Here is a 17,734-nt window from a genome sequence, read left to right on the forward strand (position 1 = left end):
AAGGTTTTAGATGAAGAGTAGGAATGCGCAGTATAAAAGAAAGCACAAGGTGGAAGAAGTCCTCATTATTAATCACACTCCTATTCACTACCTCTTTTCCAGTCTGTCACATTTAACCAGTTTATAAGATTGTTATGTTATGGGACAGTGTCTTTAATTTTGTGATGATACTATGTCTTTAAGATGTGTAATTTGTCCATTCTTTTAATGAAGAAAGGTTGAGAAAATAGGTCAAACAATCTGTCGAAGCCAATGAAGTAAACAGTTTGAGGCTTTGAGGTTCCCTTTGAAGTTGGAACAATAGAAGCAGCGTGGAGGGGTGGGTCAACTCCCACAGACCAAAGATTTTAGTTTAACTTTTGGTGGCTATTAGGGTTTAGAAGCTGCTGTATATTTTCCCTGCTACAGCAAAATGCTTCAGTGTGCTCTCTCTGAGTTTTCAATTGATGTTCTTTCCTCCCAGATTGGAGAATTGCATTTAAGACCAAAATTTTAAAACTTGCCTTTGTCAAGGGTATGTTTATGGGATGTTACTATATGAGAACAGTTGCTGTTTAATTGTTAAATAATCTATTATTCGGTTAAGTTTTCTAATAGAGTTAAGTTATTCCAATTCTTCCTTCTTCTATTTGTATTTTAACTACAGGGTAAGAATAAGGTCTATTTTGCTCCAAGCCTGTAGTTTGACCAACCAAATTGCATCCAAAACGCAACGCCTTACACTTTCCTTTTAAAATAAGAAAAAGTTGATGTCGAGTCTATCTAAATTTTGAGGGGTTTTGATCTGGTCCATAACAATTTGAGGGTAGTTGCCAGGATGAAAATCTCTAGTTCCAAGTTGAATTTTGGATTTTTGAACTCAAAGACTCAGTAGTGATTATTGTTTTTTTTAGTTGGGATATTGCATTCGATTGGTAAATAGGGTATGCCTTGTAATAACAGCTCTTTGGTCACTAAGAGTTTCTTAGGGGTGGAAAAAGTCTCTTCAGGAGTTTTACAGAAAATGAGCAAGGCAATACTTTTTGAATTGAAAGACAAGGTGGAGTTGGGGTTACCATTGCCTGTACAAAAAGATAAGGTAGTTGCAGCAATAGCACAACATTTATGATTGTTAGACATGCATTAGAATCTTTGGAAATGACTAAAATTCAGTTTCAAATGAAGCTGCTTGAACATGAAAAGGAAATGAAAGACTTTGAATTATGATTGAAAGCAGAAGAAAGGAAGAAAGTTTTTGAAATTCATAGATTGGAACGGAAAACTCTAAGTCGACTTAAAATGGTAGAAGTAGAGGTGAAAAGTCGGAGTAGGGATAAGGACTGTGATAGAGAGCAATCCTATCATAGCCAAAGGCTGGTGGGACTCAGTTTAACATATGTAGAAGCCGTTTTTCATTGTATTTGAGAAAGTGGCTAAACAAATGAAATGGCCTGTGACAAAACAAATAGGGAGGTGGGTGAGGTAGGCAGTAAACGATAGGATAGAGCCCAAAGAGAGAGAGAGAGAGAGATAGAGAGAGAGAGAGAGAGACAGTTGGATGGACAAAGGAGTTGCTTGCGATCAGGCTGGGAGGGTGACTAGTCACCTCCATATTTCCTGCATTAAACTGATGTTTTCCGAGCCGCCATCAGTTCTGAGGAAGGGTCACCGGTCCCGACACTTTAACTCTGTTTCCTCCTCCACAGATGCTGCCAGACCTGCTGAGCTTTTCTAGCAACTTTGTGTTTGTTCCTGATTTACAGCATCCACAGTTCTTTTGGTTTTTATTGAACATTCTTCAAACTAAATTGGACAATGACAAAGTTCTCAAGAATTGGGATAACTTGTTGAATGGCCTTCCAGAGGAAAATCAAAATGACCTGAAAGAGTTATTACAATCGCATGGGGAGATATGTGGAAATAATATGACATGTATTAATCTAATTGCGTATGATATAGATATAGAAAATGCTGCTCCAATTAAGCAACATCCTTATAGACTTCATCCTCTACAGTTGGCACAGGTTCAAAAAGAGATTTTAATGCATGCTGAAAGTCAATATTATTGAAGTAAATTGCAGTAATTGGAGCTGACCTGTAATAATGGTGCCAAAACCGGGTGACAGCCAACAAAAAGGTGTGGACTATCACAAAGTCAATGCACTTACAAAATATAACTCATATCCTATTCCACATTGGGAAGACTGTACTGAGAAGGTGGGACAAGCAACTTGTATTTCAAAGTTGGACTTACACAGTGGATACTGGGAGGTGAATTTATCCAAAAGAGCAAAGGAAATTTTGGTTTTCATGACACCAAATAGACACAGCCAGTTTAAAGTCATGCCATTTGGTATGAAGAATATGTCAGCCACATTTCAAAAACTAACACATGGACTTCAGCAAGGCCTTCAACAAGATACCACATCGTAGGTTTTTGAATAAGATTAAATCTCATAAGTTCCGGGGAGAGCGAGCCAATTGGATACAAATTTGGCTTTATGGTAGAAGACAGAGTGTGGTGGTATAGGATTACTTTTCAGACTGGAGGCCTGTGGCCAGCGGTGTGCAACAGAGATCAGTGTGGGATCCACTGTTATTCACTATTTATATAAATGATTTGGATGAGAATTTGGATGGTATGGTTAATAGGTTTGTGGATGACACCAAGATTGATAGTATACTGGGCAATGAAGAAGTTTATTTGGGAATGCAGTGAGTTCTTGATCAACTGGGCCAGTGGGCAAAGGAATGACAGATGGAGTTTAATTTAGATAAATGCAAGGTGAACCAGAGCAGGACTTGTACAGTCAATGATGGAGCCCTGGGGAGTGTTATAGAACAAAGAGATCTAGGGATTCAGGTTCAAAGTCCCTTGAAAGTGGGGTCACAGATAGTCAGCATAGTGAAGAAGGCTTTCAGCATGCTTGTTTCCATTGGTCAGAGCATTGAGAACAGGAATTGGGATGTCTTGTGGCAGCTGTACAAGTTGTTGGTGAGGCCAAATTTGGAGTTATGTGTGCTATTCTGGCTACCCTACTGTGGAAAGGATATTATTAAACTAGAAAGCGTTTAAGAAAGATTTACCGGGATGCTGCCTGGACTGGAAGGTTGAGTTATAAGGAGAGGTTGGATAGGCTGGGACTTTGTTCCTTGGAATGTGGGAAACTGAGGGGCATTCTTATTGAGGTATATAAGATCGTGAGAGGGATTAATAAGGTAGATAGCAGACACTTTTCCCCATGATAGGGGAGTCTAAACCTAGTGGGCATAGGATTAAGGTGAGAGGGGAGAACTACTAAAGGGTCCAGACGGCAATTTTTTCACGCAAACACTGGTGAGTATCTGGAACAGGCTGCTGGAGATAGTGGTGGAAGTGAGTACAATTTTGTCATTTAAGATACATTTAGACAGATACATGGATGGATGGATATGGACTAAACACAGGCAAATGGGATTAATTTACATTTGTGAAAACTGGGCAGCATGGGCAAGATGGGCTGCAGGCTCTGTTTTCATGCTGTAGACTTATATGACTCTAGATATGGAAGGAATATTTGGAGCACCTGTCAGAATTGTTCAATTGTGATAAACCTGGCTAAAAGTGAGTTCGTAAAAGCCTAAGTCATGTTCCTGGGCCATGTCATCAGACATAGACAAGTGGCCCCAAAGGATATGAAAACAAATGTTATTGGGGAGTTTCCCATACCATCAATGAAGAGGGAAGTACTACAATTCTTGTGACTGAATAGTTTCTATCAAAAAATCATACAAATTTTAGCAGTGTGGTTGCTCCACTGACTGATCTGTTGAAATGGTGCAGAAAATTTCTGTGGATGGACGAGTGTTGGAAGGCATTTGACAACCTGAACAATGCCCAAGTTTTAGCCACACCTAACTACACAAAGCCATTCAATGAGGCTATCAGTACTAGTGATATGGGTATTGGTGCTGTACTCTTGCAAGATGATGACAAGATGATATAAAGACCTATTGGGTATTTTTTCCAAAACACTCTTCAACAGAAATATTCCACCATTGAGAAGGCGATCTTAGATTTCATGTTGACATTGCAACATTTTAACTTTTACGTTGCCAGTATTGTGGCTGAGATAATTATATATACTGCTAATAACCCTTTAATGCTTTTTCAAAAAAATTACAGATAGAAATTCCAGGGAATTTAGATGGAGCTTATTATTGCAGCCATTCAGTTTGAAAACTATACACTTGGTAGAACAAAAGAAAGCAATTGCCAACATATAATGACCGTTTGAAGGAGGACAGAGACGGCTGAAGAAACAGATTGGAATGAACTGTAGTATTGAATGTTTATATGCTTAGAGTCAATGTATATGTATCATAGTGTAGTGAAAGCATAAGACTAAATATATTTAAAATTCAAGCCATCCTTGCATACTAATAGTTCATTTATTTTGAAAGGGAGAGTTGTGATGATACTCTAGCTTTAAGAGGTGTATTTTGTCCCGATTCTTTTTAACAAAGAAAGGCTGTGACAGAGGTACCAAGCAGTCTGTTCCAAGCCAATAAAATAAACAGTTTTTGAGGCCTTAGGTTTTTTTAAAGCCAGAATAATGGAAAGTAGCATGAAGGAATAGGATCGAGCAACCACAAAATCGGGATTTTAGCTCACCTTGTGCTGCTATTAGGGTTTGGAAGATGCTATACATCTCCCTGTGAGTTTTCTGTTGATGAGTTTTCTAGGGGGTTGCATATGAGACAATCTATTTTATCAAATTTGCCTTTGCCAAGGTTGTGTTTCTGAGATGTTACTATATTAGAACTGCTGCTGTTTAGTTGTTAAATAATATATTATTTTAAGTTTTCCAATAGAGTAAGGCTCTTTCAACTGTTCTTTCTCCTGTTTTAACGACAGTGTGAGAATGAAGTGTGTTTTGCTTTAAGCCTGGCAGTTTCACCAATCAAATTGCATCTGGAGTACACCTCCTCACACTTGCCTTTAAAAAAAAAGTTGGGGTCTAGGCTATCTTCTTAATATATTTCAAGAAGTTTGGTCTGGTCCATAACAAATTTAAGTTAAATGAACGGGTTCATGTAACCCATTCTGAATTCTGCTTTGACAGTAAACTTGGATCTTTTTGTTAGTGACCGAAATAAATCTCAGACTGCTTTGCTCAGAAAGATTTTGTAGATAATGGCAGAATCCTCTGTGTTAACAGTGGTAACTGAAATTCTCTAAAGTCTCAGAAACTGTCGAGAACATGGTGTTGTAAGCAGTTGTTCTTTAAACTATATGTTTATTTCCAAGATAAGGGAGAGTCGGGTTCTCAAAAATGGCTATTACAATTTCTATTACATATAATGCCCACTGTAAAGAGCAGATTACAGGCTTTCCTAACGTACCACTAAATATCATAATCATTCTCTTGCGTTCCCTTGGATCCAGGATATGGTTCTCTGCGCAGAAAAAAATAGAAGCTCACACTCAAATGAAAAGATCAAATTTGTGAGGAAATAAAAATGAGATTGGACCTTACGAGACTGAGAAAAAAGAAGAGGAATGAACCCTCAGGAGTTAAGAATCAGTTTCAATTGGTTCTGTGAAAATTGAATTTCTACATTAAAGACAGTACAAACTATACTTATGATGTGTGCTATCTCTCTAGACTAAGGATAAAAAGCAGGAGGTTTCATTCTGTGGTTTGATGATGCCTGCAAAGATAATGTTTATATAAAAGCTCAATGCAAACTGGTGAAATAGTACCGCACTTTTCACTTAGGCACTTTATAGCTATGTTACAGACTTAGCATTGATTTTGACAACCTCAGGGAATGAACACTCTCCTCCAATTTTATTTTTCTTTCCTCTTACACCCAACATCAATCTTGTTTGTTCTTGAGTCTGCTGTAATCAAAGATGACCTATTTCCTATTTTTAATCGCCTTCGGTTTTGAAGAGGAATCTTAGAACTTGAAGCATTATCGTTGTTTCTTTCTCCAGAGACACTGCCAGACCTGCTCGGTTTGTCCAACATTTTCTTTTCAATTCAGATTTCCAGCATCTGCAATCTTTTGCTTTGATTTGTTTATTTAATTGTGTTTCTAGCCACCAGTTACTGTTAATGGCTTCAAACATTAAATCTTAGAGTGATGTAGCACAGAAACAGGCCTTTGGGCCCACAATGTCTATGCTGACCAACAAACGCCAAACTACCATCTGCCTGCTCTTGGTCTATAGCCTACAAAGCTCTGACATTTTAAGTGCTCATCCAGATGCTTCTTAAATGTTGTGAGAGTATCTGCGTCACTACCTTCTCAGACAGCGCATTCCATATTTGTACCACCATCTGGGTAAAAAAAAAATTCTCAGATCTCCTCTAACACTTACTCCTCACCCTAAACCTATGTGGTCTTAAACGCATCTGCTGTAGAGAAAAGAGTCTCATAATCTAAACAATTTTTGCCTGTCATAATTCTGTATGCCTCAATCAACTCCCCCCCTCAGGCCTTTCTGCTCCAAGGAAAACAAATCCAGCCTTTCTAGTCTCACCTCATAACTGAGTCTTTTCATCCCACGCAACATCATCTCTGTGGTGCACCGATGGTCACAGGTTTCTCATCATAAAATTATTCTCCTACCATCACCCTGGTCCTCCTGTTTGGAAGTGAATTTTGGATCCAGTTTGCCAACTTGCCATGGATCCCATGAGCTCTTCCCTTTTGAACTAGACTTCCATGTGGGACCTTGTCAAAGGCTTCACAGAATTGAAGTCTATGTAAACCACATCAATTGCACTACTCTCATTCTTTTAGTTATCAATTTGAAGTTCAGAATTCTTTTTTTGAAAGATATCTGTTTATACTGCATTTGTAGCAAGTGTGCTTTTGGCTATTTTGGTAACAGCTTCTTGCTTTATTTGGTTTGGTTTTTTATTCATTCCTGTTTTCCTAAGCATTATTTTCTTAAAACTTATAAAATATTTCATCTTTGGTCTAATTTGACATTGGATGTGACCTTTCAATAATTTAATTTTGTTCTGCAATTTGTCTTGCTTTTAACATAGACCATGCAAGTTCCTACAAGACCTTAAATAAGGATAAATCTGAAGGCAGACCCTTCAAATAATCTGGCTTTTAGGCTGGATCCAAAGATTCAGAATAATGAAATCCCTTTGGTACGAAAGCAGAATATTTGGCCCATCGAATCCACACCGACCCTTCGAATAGCATCCCACCCAGACCTATCCCTCAACGTATCTCCCTAACCCTGCATTTCCCATTGCTAGTCCACTATCTTGCACATCCCTGGCTACTATGGGCAATTTAGCATGCCCAATCCACCTAACCTGCACATCTTGGGACTGTGAGAGGAAACCAGAGAACTCAGAGGAAACCCACGCGGATATGGGGAGAAGGTGCAAACTCCACACAGACAGTCGCCCGTGGGTGGAATCAAAGCCAGGTCTCTGACACTGAGGTAGCAGTGCTAACTACTGTGCCATTATGCTACCCCAGAAGATGGTATGCAGACAGGAGAGACGAGGAACAGTTCCAAAGGGAAATTATGAGAATGTTATTCTTATGACTGGATTGAAAGAGAAAATCATCAGAAACGAAATAAGATAGAATGGATTTTCATCCTCAACAAATAGCAGGAGTCAGGAAAATTCCCAGCTTAGTGCACCCATCTAAGGAAATAGTGGTTCCAGAGGCAAAATCTTAACTGCAAACTTGCAGGTGCCTGCTGTAGTTGGGCCAATCAACCCCAGGTACACTTCAGAGGCAACCAATGACTGCTAGTTACGAGGCTGACTTCATCTCATAGCAAAAAAAAGAAAAGACTACCAAACCTTGAAATCCCCTCATCCTAGTCCATGCCACATAAACCACTCCTCTGTGGTCCTTCATACCTCCATAATAAGATATGCCTTTCATCCCACCACCCAGAGCCAATCAGGCCTCCTAACCTAATGGTTATTTGGGCTCTCAATGGAAAAGTATTAAGGTAGATAAGTCCCGGGTGTTGATGAGATCTATCCCAGAAAATATTGGGGGAGATGAACAAAATGCTGGAGCATTGACAAACATCTTTGTATCCTCTTTGGCCACAAGTGAGATCCCAGATGACTGGAAAATGGCTAATGTTGTCCCATTGTTTAAGAAGGGTAGCAGGGGTAATGTAGGAAGTAACAGGCCTATGTCGAGGGTAGGGAAATTATTAGAAAAGATTTTCAGGGACAAGATCTGTACATATTTAGAAACAAATGGACTTGTTAGTGAACGACAGCATAGTTTTGTGAGAGGGACATCATGTCTCACTAACCTGGTTTGAGTTTTTTGAGGAGGTGACGAAGATGATTGATGAGGGAAGAGCAGTTGATGTGGTCTACATAAACTTCAGTAAAGCCTTTGACATGGTCCCTCATGGCAGACAGGTTCAAAAGGTGAAGTCGCATGGTATCAGGAATGAGCTGACAAGATGTATACAGAACTGGCTTAGTCATAGGAGACAGAAGGGAGTGGTGGGAGGATGTCTTTCGGAATGGAGGGTTATGACTAGTGGTGTTCCACAGGGATCAGTGCTGGTGTCTCTGCTGCTCATAAATGACTTGAAGGAAAGTGTAGCTGATCTAATTATTAAGCTTGTGGATGATACAAAGATTGATGGAGTTGCAGATAGTGAGGAGAATTGTCAAAGGATACAGCAGGATATAGATCAATTGAATGTGTGGGCAGAAAAATGGCAAATGGAGTTTAATCTGGACAAATGTGAGGTGATGCATTTTGGAAGGTCAAGTGGAGGTGTAAATTATGTAGCGAATGGCAGAACCCTCAGGAGTATTGATATACAGAGGGATTTGGGTGTGCATGTCCTCAGATCATTAAAGACAACAGTACAGTTAGTTAAGGCAGTTTAAGGAAAAAGGCCTATGGCATGCCCGCTTTCATTGGAAGGGGCATTGAGTGTAAGGATAGGCAAGTTATCCTGTAGCATTATAGAGCTTTAGTTAGGCCACACTTGCAACATTTTGTATAGTTCTGGTTACCACACTACCAGAAGGATGTGAATGTTTTGGAGACCATACAGAAAAGGCTTATCAGGACGTTGCCTATTTTGGGGGATTTTAGCTATGAAGGAAGGTTGGATAGACTGGGTTTATTTTCACTGGAATGCAAGAGTTTGAGAAGGCCACCTGATAGAAGTTTATAAAACGGTGAATGGGAGTGGAAAGTATGAGGCTTTTCCTGAGGTAGAGGTGTCAATTACTAGGGGACACAGGATCAAGGTGCGGGACGTGGGGATGTTTAGAAGAGATGTGTGAGACAAGTTTTTTTACACAAAGGATGGTGAATGCATGAATGTGCTGCCAGAGGAAGTGGTAGAAGCATGCACAATATAGCAACATAGAAGAAGCCACTGGACGAATACATGAAAGGAAGGGAGTAGAGGGATATGGATCTTGTCAGTGAAGACAGTTTTAGTATGGAAGGGGAAAATGTGTTGTCATAAGCTTGGAGAGCTGGAGATCCTGTTCCTGTGCTTTGTCCTTTGTTCTAATTCATAATGAGTCTTGGCTATGAACCACGCAACCATTAGCAATCTGATACATCTAAGCTTGACTGATGGTTTGACTGTCTGATCGCTATCAGTTTCTCAGTGTCTGTTTACAGAAGGTTAATTGGTTTCAGGTGTCTTACATTTTGAGCATTGAAACATTAAAGGTTCTGGATGATTGACACTTATATCTTCCTGGGTTAGAAAGGAATTCATTTAACATAGTGGAAGATTATAAAGTAATCACTTCTCCACACTCAACTGCCACTATAGGGTTCTGTACAGTATACAGCAGGTAAATGGCCATGGATGTGCCATAGCTTAGCGCGAGGGCTGTTTGAAGGATTTTACTCGTCACAATGGGCAAGATGAACCACAGAGGGATTCAAGGGGAAAATCATAGCCCAATATTGGGTGGAATGAGGGCAACCATTTCAACAAAGCTTTCATACCACGCAATCTATGGCTCACAACATTCTTGAGTTACAGTGAACTATGACTCCTTAATAACTGAGCCTGACTCAACGGACAATAACAAAGTTGCTGGAAAAGCTCAGCAGGTCTGGCAGCATCTGTGAAGGAAAAAAAAGTTCATGTTTCAGGTCCGGTGACCCTTCCTCAGAACGGGACCTGAAACGTTAACTCTTTTTTTTCCTTCACAGATGCTACAAGAGCTTTTCTAGCAACTTTGTTTTTATTTCTGATTTACAGCATCTGCAGCTGTTTCATTTTTTTTTATTTATTACCTGACTAGTTCCTGCCTATCTCCACAACGGGGCCAGCCAAGCCACAAATGACTGGTGTGTGCTTGAGACCTCAACAACCGTCACACGCAAAAATCAATAAATCCAGAATTGGGTCCCGACAGCCATTTGAAAGGGCTCCCAATTCACTGTGACTCTGAAGATCTAGTCCAGTTTATTTTTTTGTTTCTTTCTCTTCTGCTGCAGCTTGGCAGTATCTTATGCATTGCTTTTACATTTCATTTCATTTGCAATTCTTCTTTTCGGCTCTCAAACTCTGCCTGTAATTTGTTTCTTTTCCATAATACCACTGTTCTCCTCATTCACCAACCCAAAATCTAAGCATCCCTTTCATCTTAAATCCACCATGCTACCCCTTTCCACAACCTGTAGGAGTGGACATGTTTTAGAATTGGGCACCTAAATAATTATGTTGTGATATATGCAAGCCACACCTTGAATCCATTGGAAACTTTGGTCAACCTTCAATGTTACAAGTCCATTTATAATTTAAAAACAAGGAGCATTCATGTATGTTTAAGACACAACCAAGTGAAAAGGATGACTTTTGTTGGTTGGAGATCTCTCTATATGCAGAACAGCATGGTAACCACTCTGTCCATGATCGGACACAAGGTATCGCTCTATCCCAAGAGTAAACAAATTCTGTGTTGCTTTTGGTATTGAGTAAAGACCATCCCAATCAACAAAATCCAGCATGAAATGTCAGTCATATTCCACAGTTTCTTGGAAGCAGGGATTCTTATTTTGTAAACTGCCCCCCAGCAATGACTGATTTGACTACTGCCCAATATGCCAACATGAAAAGCAGTGAGAAGGATGGAGAGATGGAGACAGGGCCTAAAATCAAATGGTGGTGCACCGAAACTGTGATGTTATTCAGATGAGGGTGTTTTTGTTTGTGAGAAATTAAGGACAAGTGGAACTCAGGAGAGATGCATGTCCTTCCTTCAATGGAAAAATCATCCTGGACTGTCAATGAACTGGGAAATCCAATGAACAGAAACAGAAAGCAAATCCTTCAACAGGGATTTAAAATTGATATGATCCCAGTAAGGATAAAATAGGAACTCAGTATCGCAATATCCTGCAATATTAGACTTTTTGGTTTATTGTATGAAGAATAAATTTTTCGAAATAGAGATTGTTTACAATGACAAATAGTTGGATTCACTCAACCTAGCTTCTATGCTATCTTTCTCTCCTACAGGCTGAACATCTTCACTTCTCTAAAAAACTCAACTTTTATTTGCCATAGCTATCACTCTCCCACACCCCTCTGAAACCATGTCATCATACAACATTGTCTCACCTACCACAACCAATCATATGGCATATTCATTTCTGTAAAATAAGACATTCTCCTCAGGGCAATATCATGAAGGATTAACTAAGAATTAATCATCTATGATAGTGTGTACCATTGCAGAACCAAGCCCACTTCAAGATTTATTTTCTTAACAACAGTTTCAGTTGAGATCGTATATATCAACTGGAAGATGCTACATTGAGCTCAAATCAAATCTGAAGTCTAGTGCCAAATCAAATTACATGGTGTTCAAAAACAAATGACAAGAACTCAAGTTTTGGGTCCATCAGTCTGTCTGAGCTGTGTTTCACACCAACTTGCTGATGTGTTTAAAGGCAGTTGCATACTGTAAATCAACTGAGCGGCCTTTCCACTACCTGGTCCAGACCTGCCTGAAATTTTGCAGGTTTTTGGAAGGCCTTGGGCCAATTTATGACTGGTTAAAGGCCATACCACTTGTGCCAGTGTTTTATCTGGAGTGGAGAACAGCTGTGAAAAAAAGTCCAGTGGCTTTAGGACTAAGGATGGTATCAAGCATAACGTGATCAATACCTTGGGCTGATTAGGGGCAGAGGCACCTTCTCATATCTGATTCTAACCCTAGCATCTTGAATCCAAGATCAACACCCATCTACCTGCTCACTGAGACCCCTGACTTCAGACTTAACTGAGCTCCCATGTGTGTAGGATTACCTGTAGTCCCAGAAGTGGCTATTGTACCTGTCTGGCATTTGGGTTTCTAGAGAACTTGCTTCTGTCATAGGTGCAGATGTCTCACCTTAAAGAAATTCAGGCTGCTCCCAGCATTAAATTGCTGCAAGGTAGATGTGATCACTGTTCCCTCTCTTATACATGCGTGCACCCACATGGTTTAGTTGGGAGGGGCACAGGTGGCAATACTGTGTAGAATCTAGTCCTGTATCTCTCTCTTTTAACACTCTGTGTGCCACATTCTGCTTTCAAGTTAACAGTCTAACAAATCCAAAAACAGAGCCTGGAAATTGAGATTACTTTAATTGACAGTCAAATTAAGCATTTTTTTATTTGTTGACTGTAGGTGCTGGAAGCAGGAAGAGTTGCAGAGTACGCAGAGCCCTATGTTCTTCTAGAGAACAAAGATAGTTTATTCTACAAGATGGTGCAGCACTTGGGCAAGGCTGAAGCAATTGCTATGACAAAAACAGCTCAAGAGGTAAGACTGTACATAAAAATATCAGAATTTCCATCACAAATTTAAGTATTTAAGATTAGTTCAAAGTCTTTGCCCAATTTTTTAAAGTCCATAATTTATGCAGTTTCATAACTCCATAAGATTATAAAGTGTAGGAGCAGAATTAGTTCATTTCACCCATCAAATCAGCTCTGCCATTCAACCTTGACTGATGTGTTTCTCAACTCCATCCTCCTGCCTTCTCCACGTAACCCTTGATCCCCTGACCGATTAAGAACCTATCTGTCGCTGTCTTAAATGCACTCAATGATTTGTTCTTCAAGACCTCTGCAGCAATGAGTTCCACAGATTAACCAAGAAGAAAATCATCCTCATTTTTTGTTATTAAGGGTCATCCCTTCACTCTGATGCTGTACCCTCAAGCCCTAGTCTCTTCTAGTATCCACTCCATCCAAGCCCCTCAGTAAATTCCAACGTGATCTCCCTTACCCTTCTAAATTCTATCGAGTACAGACCCAGAATCCTCAACTATTCAGACAACAATCCCGTCATCCTTGGGATCATTCTTGTAAACCTCCTCTGGATACCTCTTTAATTCCAGCATATTCTGCCATAGATGTGGGGCCCAAAATTGCTCACAATATTCCAAATGCCTTGCAAAGCCTTTGTAGTACGTCCCTGCTCTTATGTTCTAGCCCTCTTGGAAATGAATGTTAACATTGCATTTGCCTTCTGAATTGCCAATTAAACTTGCATGTTAATCTAAAGAGAATCGTGAACTAGGACTCCTAAGTCCTTTTGTGCTTTGAATTTCTGAGGCCGCTCTTCATTTAGAAAACAGACTCTGCCTCTATTCTTCCTACCAATGTGCATAACCTCATACTTTCGCACATTGTAGTCCATCTGCCACTTCTTTGCCCACTCACCTAGCCTATCCAAGTCCTTCTGCAGCCTTCCTGCTTCCTGAACTCCGCAAGTGTCATCAACAACTTACCAACTGCGCCCTCAGTTCCTTTGTTGAGATCGGTAATGTATAATGTTAATAGTTGTGGTCCAAACATTAATTGCGGCGCTACTCAACAAGTCACCAGCTACCATCCTGTAAAAGACGCCTTTACATGTACTCTCTGCTTTTTGCCAGTTGGCCAATCCTCTATCTATGCCAGTAGAAAGAAAACAACTGCAGATGCTGAAATCTAAGATAGACAGACAAGAGGCTAGTAGAACACAGCAAGCCAGGCAGCATCTGGAGGAAAGAAGAAGTCAAAATTTGGGGTATTAGCCTCCTTCAGGACTGGATGTGGGGGTAGGGGGTGCTGCAGATGAAGAGGGCACGTAAGGAGGATAGCGGAAAGTGGACATCGATAGTAGATACGACGTGATTGGACGATGGGAGGGATGGATCCGGTTAGTAGCTGCAAGGGAACATCAACAGGTGGAATGGAAGGGAGGAGGGAGTGCTGGAAAGGGAGCCAGGAGATGAGTGGGAAGGCTTTTTTGAAATTAGGGAACTCAGTGTTAAGTCCTGTGGGCTGTAGGATACCCCGATAGAAGATAAGGCGTTGTTCCTCAAATTTACATTCTGAATCACTGCAACACTGGCGGAAGCTGAGGATGGTCATGACAGAGTGGGAGGTTGGGGGGCACGGGTGCGGGTGGTGGTGTGGTAGGTGTGGTGTTCAAATGGGAGGTGACCGTGAAGTTAGGCTGGCCTTTTTGGGCCAGGCAAAGAAGCTCGGTGAAACAGTCACCTCGTCTATGTTTGGTCGCACCGATGTAGAGAAGACCAAGTCGGGAGCACCGAATTCAGTAGATTAGGTTGGAGAAGATGCAGGTGAAGCTCTGTCTCATTTGAAAGGACTGTTTAGGACCCTGAATGGAGGTGAGGGAGGCAGTGAGTGGACAGTTGTTACATCTTTTATGTTAACAGGGGAAGGTACTGGGGCGTTTGGAATGGTTAGTGGGGATTGTGGCCTGAACTAAGGAATGGCGAAGGGAATGGTCCTTGCGGAAGGCAGAAAGGGACGAGAAGTGGAAGATACACTGGATGGTGGGGTCTACAAAATAACTTATCATTATCACATTAGCTTTAGCAGAACAAAGGCAAACAACAGGGTAATCTAATTCGTGTCTTTGATTTAAATGCAATCTTATCCAATTCTAGCCCCAACCCCATCAAAGACAGACAGATAAACAATTGCGGAGTTCAGGAAGCAGGAAGGCTGCAGAAGGACTTGGATAGGCTAGGTGAGTGGGCAAAGAAGTGGCAAATGGACTACAATGTGCGAAAGTATGAGGTTATGCACATTGGTAGGAAGAATAGCGGCATAGTCCTTTTTCTAAATGAAGAGCGGCTTCAGAAACAATTAAGAGATAAAACAAAAGGAGGGATGTACCTGGCCAGTTCACTTACGTTTTTTCTACAATACATGGAATCACAGGCAAATCACAGGTATATGGAATTGAATCTTGGTTTCTAAAGGTTCCAATCAATGCATACAGTTTCCTTGAAGGACTATCCATTTAAATTTTAAAAGTAAGATTCTATGCTCCAAACTTTCAATAAATTGGTAATAAAAAGGATAACGAGGGAGAAATCAAACTCCAGCCTACAGCTTTGGCAGCCATGTGCATAGAATTGGTACTTATGCGGACCACGCCAACTGGATCTTCCCCTCCCACTCCATGTTCCTTTTTTGGGTGGCATGGTGGCACAGTGATTAGCTGTTGACTCATAGTGCCTGGGACCCAGGTTCAGTTCCAGCTTTTGGTAACTGTCTGCGTGGAGTTTCACATTCTCCCTTTATCTGCAAGGGTTTCCTTTGGGTATTGCAGTTTCTTCCTCAGTCCAAAGAAGTGCCAGTTCAATGGATTGCCCATGACAAATTGTCCCGTAGTGTCCAGGAATTAGCAGGCTGATGGAATTACCATTGCGAATGTGGAGATATGAGGATAGGGTGGGATGCTCTTCATAGGTTTGGTGCAGACCTGATAGGCCATATGGCCAGTTCCCACACTGTAGAGATTCTGTGACTCCTCTGCAGCCCAGATGCCATGTGTTGAACCCAGACACCAGATTTCTCTTCCTGTTTTTGAATCGCTCGTTATACCATGGTGCAGTGGTCAGTTTGCTAAGGGTCTGGGCCCGAAACGTCAGCTTTCTTGCTCCTATGATGCTGCTTGGCCTGTTGTTTTATTCCAGCTCTACACCTTGTTATCTCTTGTTCATTCTCCGGACAGCCCCCACGCTCGTCCATACAGGGATCAAGAATCTCAAACCTGTTTAGACAAGGACTGAGGTTCCTTCAGCACTATCTGCTGGATCTCTCTACCTACCTCACTGGTAGTCATACCATCTGTCCTCACTTAAGAACATCCTGAAATTTACCCATTCTAAATTGTTTTTGCTAAACAGGTTTTTGTCATGTCTTGTCAAAGAATGCAGCTCAGCCTCTGCAATAAGGGATGAAAACATTAATAAAAATATTTTAAAGGAAGTTCAGCACTCTCTGGACCTTGGAAAGGACTTTGTATGTCATAAGTGCTCCTTAAGTCTCAACCTGGCCATCAAGGCCTGTCCTAATATCTATAAAACTGAATCTGAATCTGTTTTTTTAAATCTTAGGTCCAGAGTTTTACCTGGTACAGCATACAGATACGATCTCTTGTGGTGTGTGCAATTGATTAAATGTCACCAAAATATCTTCTGATGGTTAATGCACAATATATGTGCTCATGCATATGCCATACAATTGATTTTTCACCTGAAAAACTTTGAACATTAATGACTAAACTCTGCTGTATATGTAAGTAGCAGAGAAGGCAGATGTTTATTGCTCGGGGCACAATTTGCACTGATCATCTGAGACTGTTCAACAGTATTGTTTTAAAATGTATTCCATGGAAAATACGTACTGAGGTCTAGTATTTTACTTTATCACTGTTCATTTACTAATATTTAAAAGATGACAATCTGAAATTTTTTGTTGCAAATGCTTTTTGGTGCAAATGATCTTTCTAATCAGTGGCCAGACATCTTCATGTCTATCAGAGTAAATGAAGCGAGTAATACGGCATTGCTTCAACTCACCGCTGAGAACACCCACTTCAGGGATATAATTTCTTTTCTCTTGTTTCTCCCTGAGATGTGGGTGGCATAGACCAGACCAGCAGTTATTGTTCATCCCACAATTCCCTTGAGAAGGTGGTGAGCTACTTTCTTGAATCTCTGCATTCTGTTTGGTGTAGCTACAGACAAGGGGAGAATGTCCACTGTTAGGGAGGTGTTCCAGGATTTTGACCCCTGCAACAGTGATGGCAAGGCGATTCCGTTGCAGTACTGTCTTATTGTGAGTTTTTGAATTGCACACAACACTGAATGTGCCATCACTAACAGCTCAAAGTATAATAGAGTCTTCTGTAAATCTTTGGCAACCAAACAGAAAGGATTCTTTAGAAAAGATATATAGAAGTAGAGTCTGTATGTGATAAATGGACAGCAACAGCTGATGTTTTCAGAGATTATGACAGGTTTTGTTCAAAGAAAAGCTACTCTCATTAATTGACGGAACTAGGACTGGGTGGGGTGGGGGTGCAGGGAACCAGTTTTATAGTTGTTAACAAAAGATATTGGGAGTGATAAAGGAAGAATCGTTTTACACAATGTGTGACAATAACCTGGAACCCACTGGAAATAGAGTGAGCAATGAAACTGACTGAATTGCTCTACAGAGATTGGATGGACCAAATGGCTTCTTTCTGTATGAAAATTCAGTGACCTGGATTTTTGCCTCTCCATTGCTCTAAAAATGGTAGATGAGGCTAAAATCAAGAGTTGTCAACTGAGCACCTCAATTATTACCAGGATGGTTAACCTTTTGTTTAAGCAGCAATGTATGTAAGTCAGCATTCCCTGCAAGTCATGTGAAATTTTGATGATTGAGACATCTAAAGCATTAGACATAACAGGAGTT

General features: G+C 40.6%; 1 protein-coding gene across 3 annotated transcripts in view; it reads left to right on the top strand.

Annotated features, from left to right (window-relative positions):
* Positions 1-17,734, top strand: part of abcc4 (ATP-binding cassette, sub-family C (CFTR/MRP), member 4) — a 492,919-nt gene that overhangs the window by 452,292 nt on the left and 22,893 nt on the right. For all 3 annotated transcript variants that reach the window (XR_007247792.2, XM_048533434.2, XM_048533433.2), the window contains exon 30: positions 12,648-12,782. Coding sequence is in view for 2 of the 3 variants with exons in the window: in XM_048533434.2 (XP_048389391.1) it covers positions 12,648-12,782 (135 nt within the window). In the remaining variant the exon portion in view is untranslated. The remainder of the gene's footprint in view (positions 1-12,647; positions 12,783-17,734) is intronic.

This window comes from Stegostoma tigrinum, chromosome 6 (genome assembly GCF_030684315.1).
Source record: "Stegostoma tigrinum isolate sSteTig4 chromosome 6, sSteTig4.hap1, whole genome shotgun sequence".
In the NCBI taxonomy this organism is placed as follows: domain Eukaryota; kingdom Metazoa; phylum Chordata; class Chondrichthyes; order Orectolobiformes; family Stegostomatidae; genus Stegostoma; species Stegostoma tigrinum.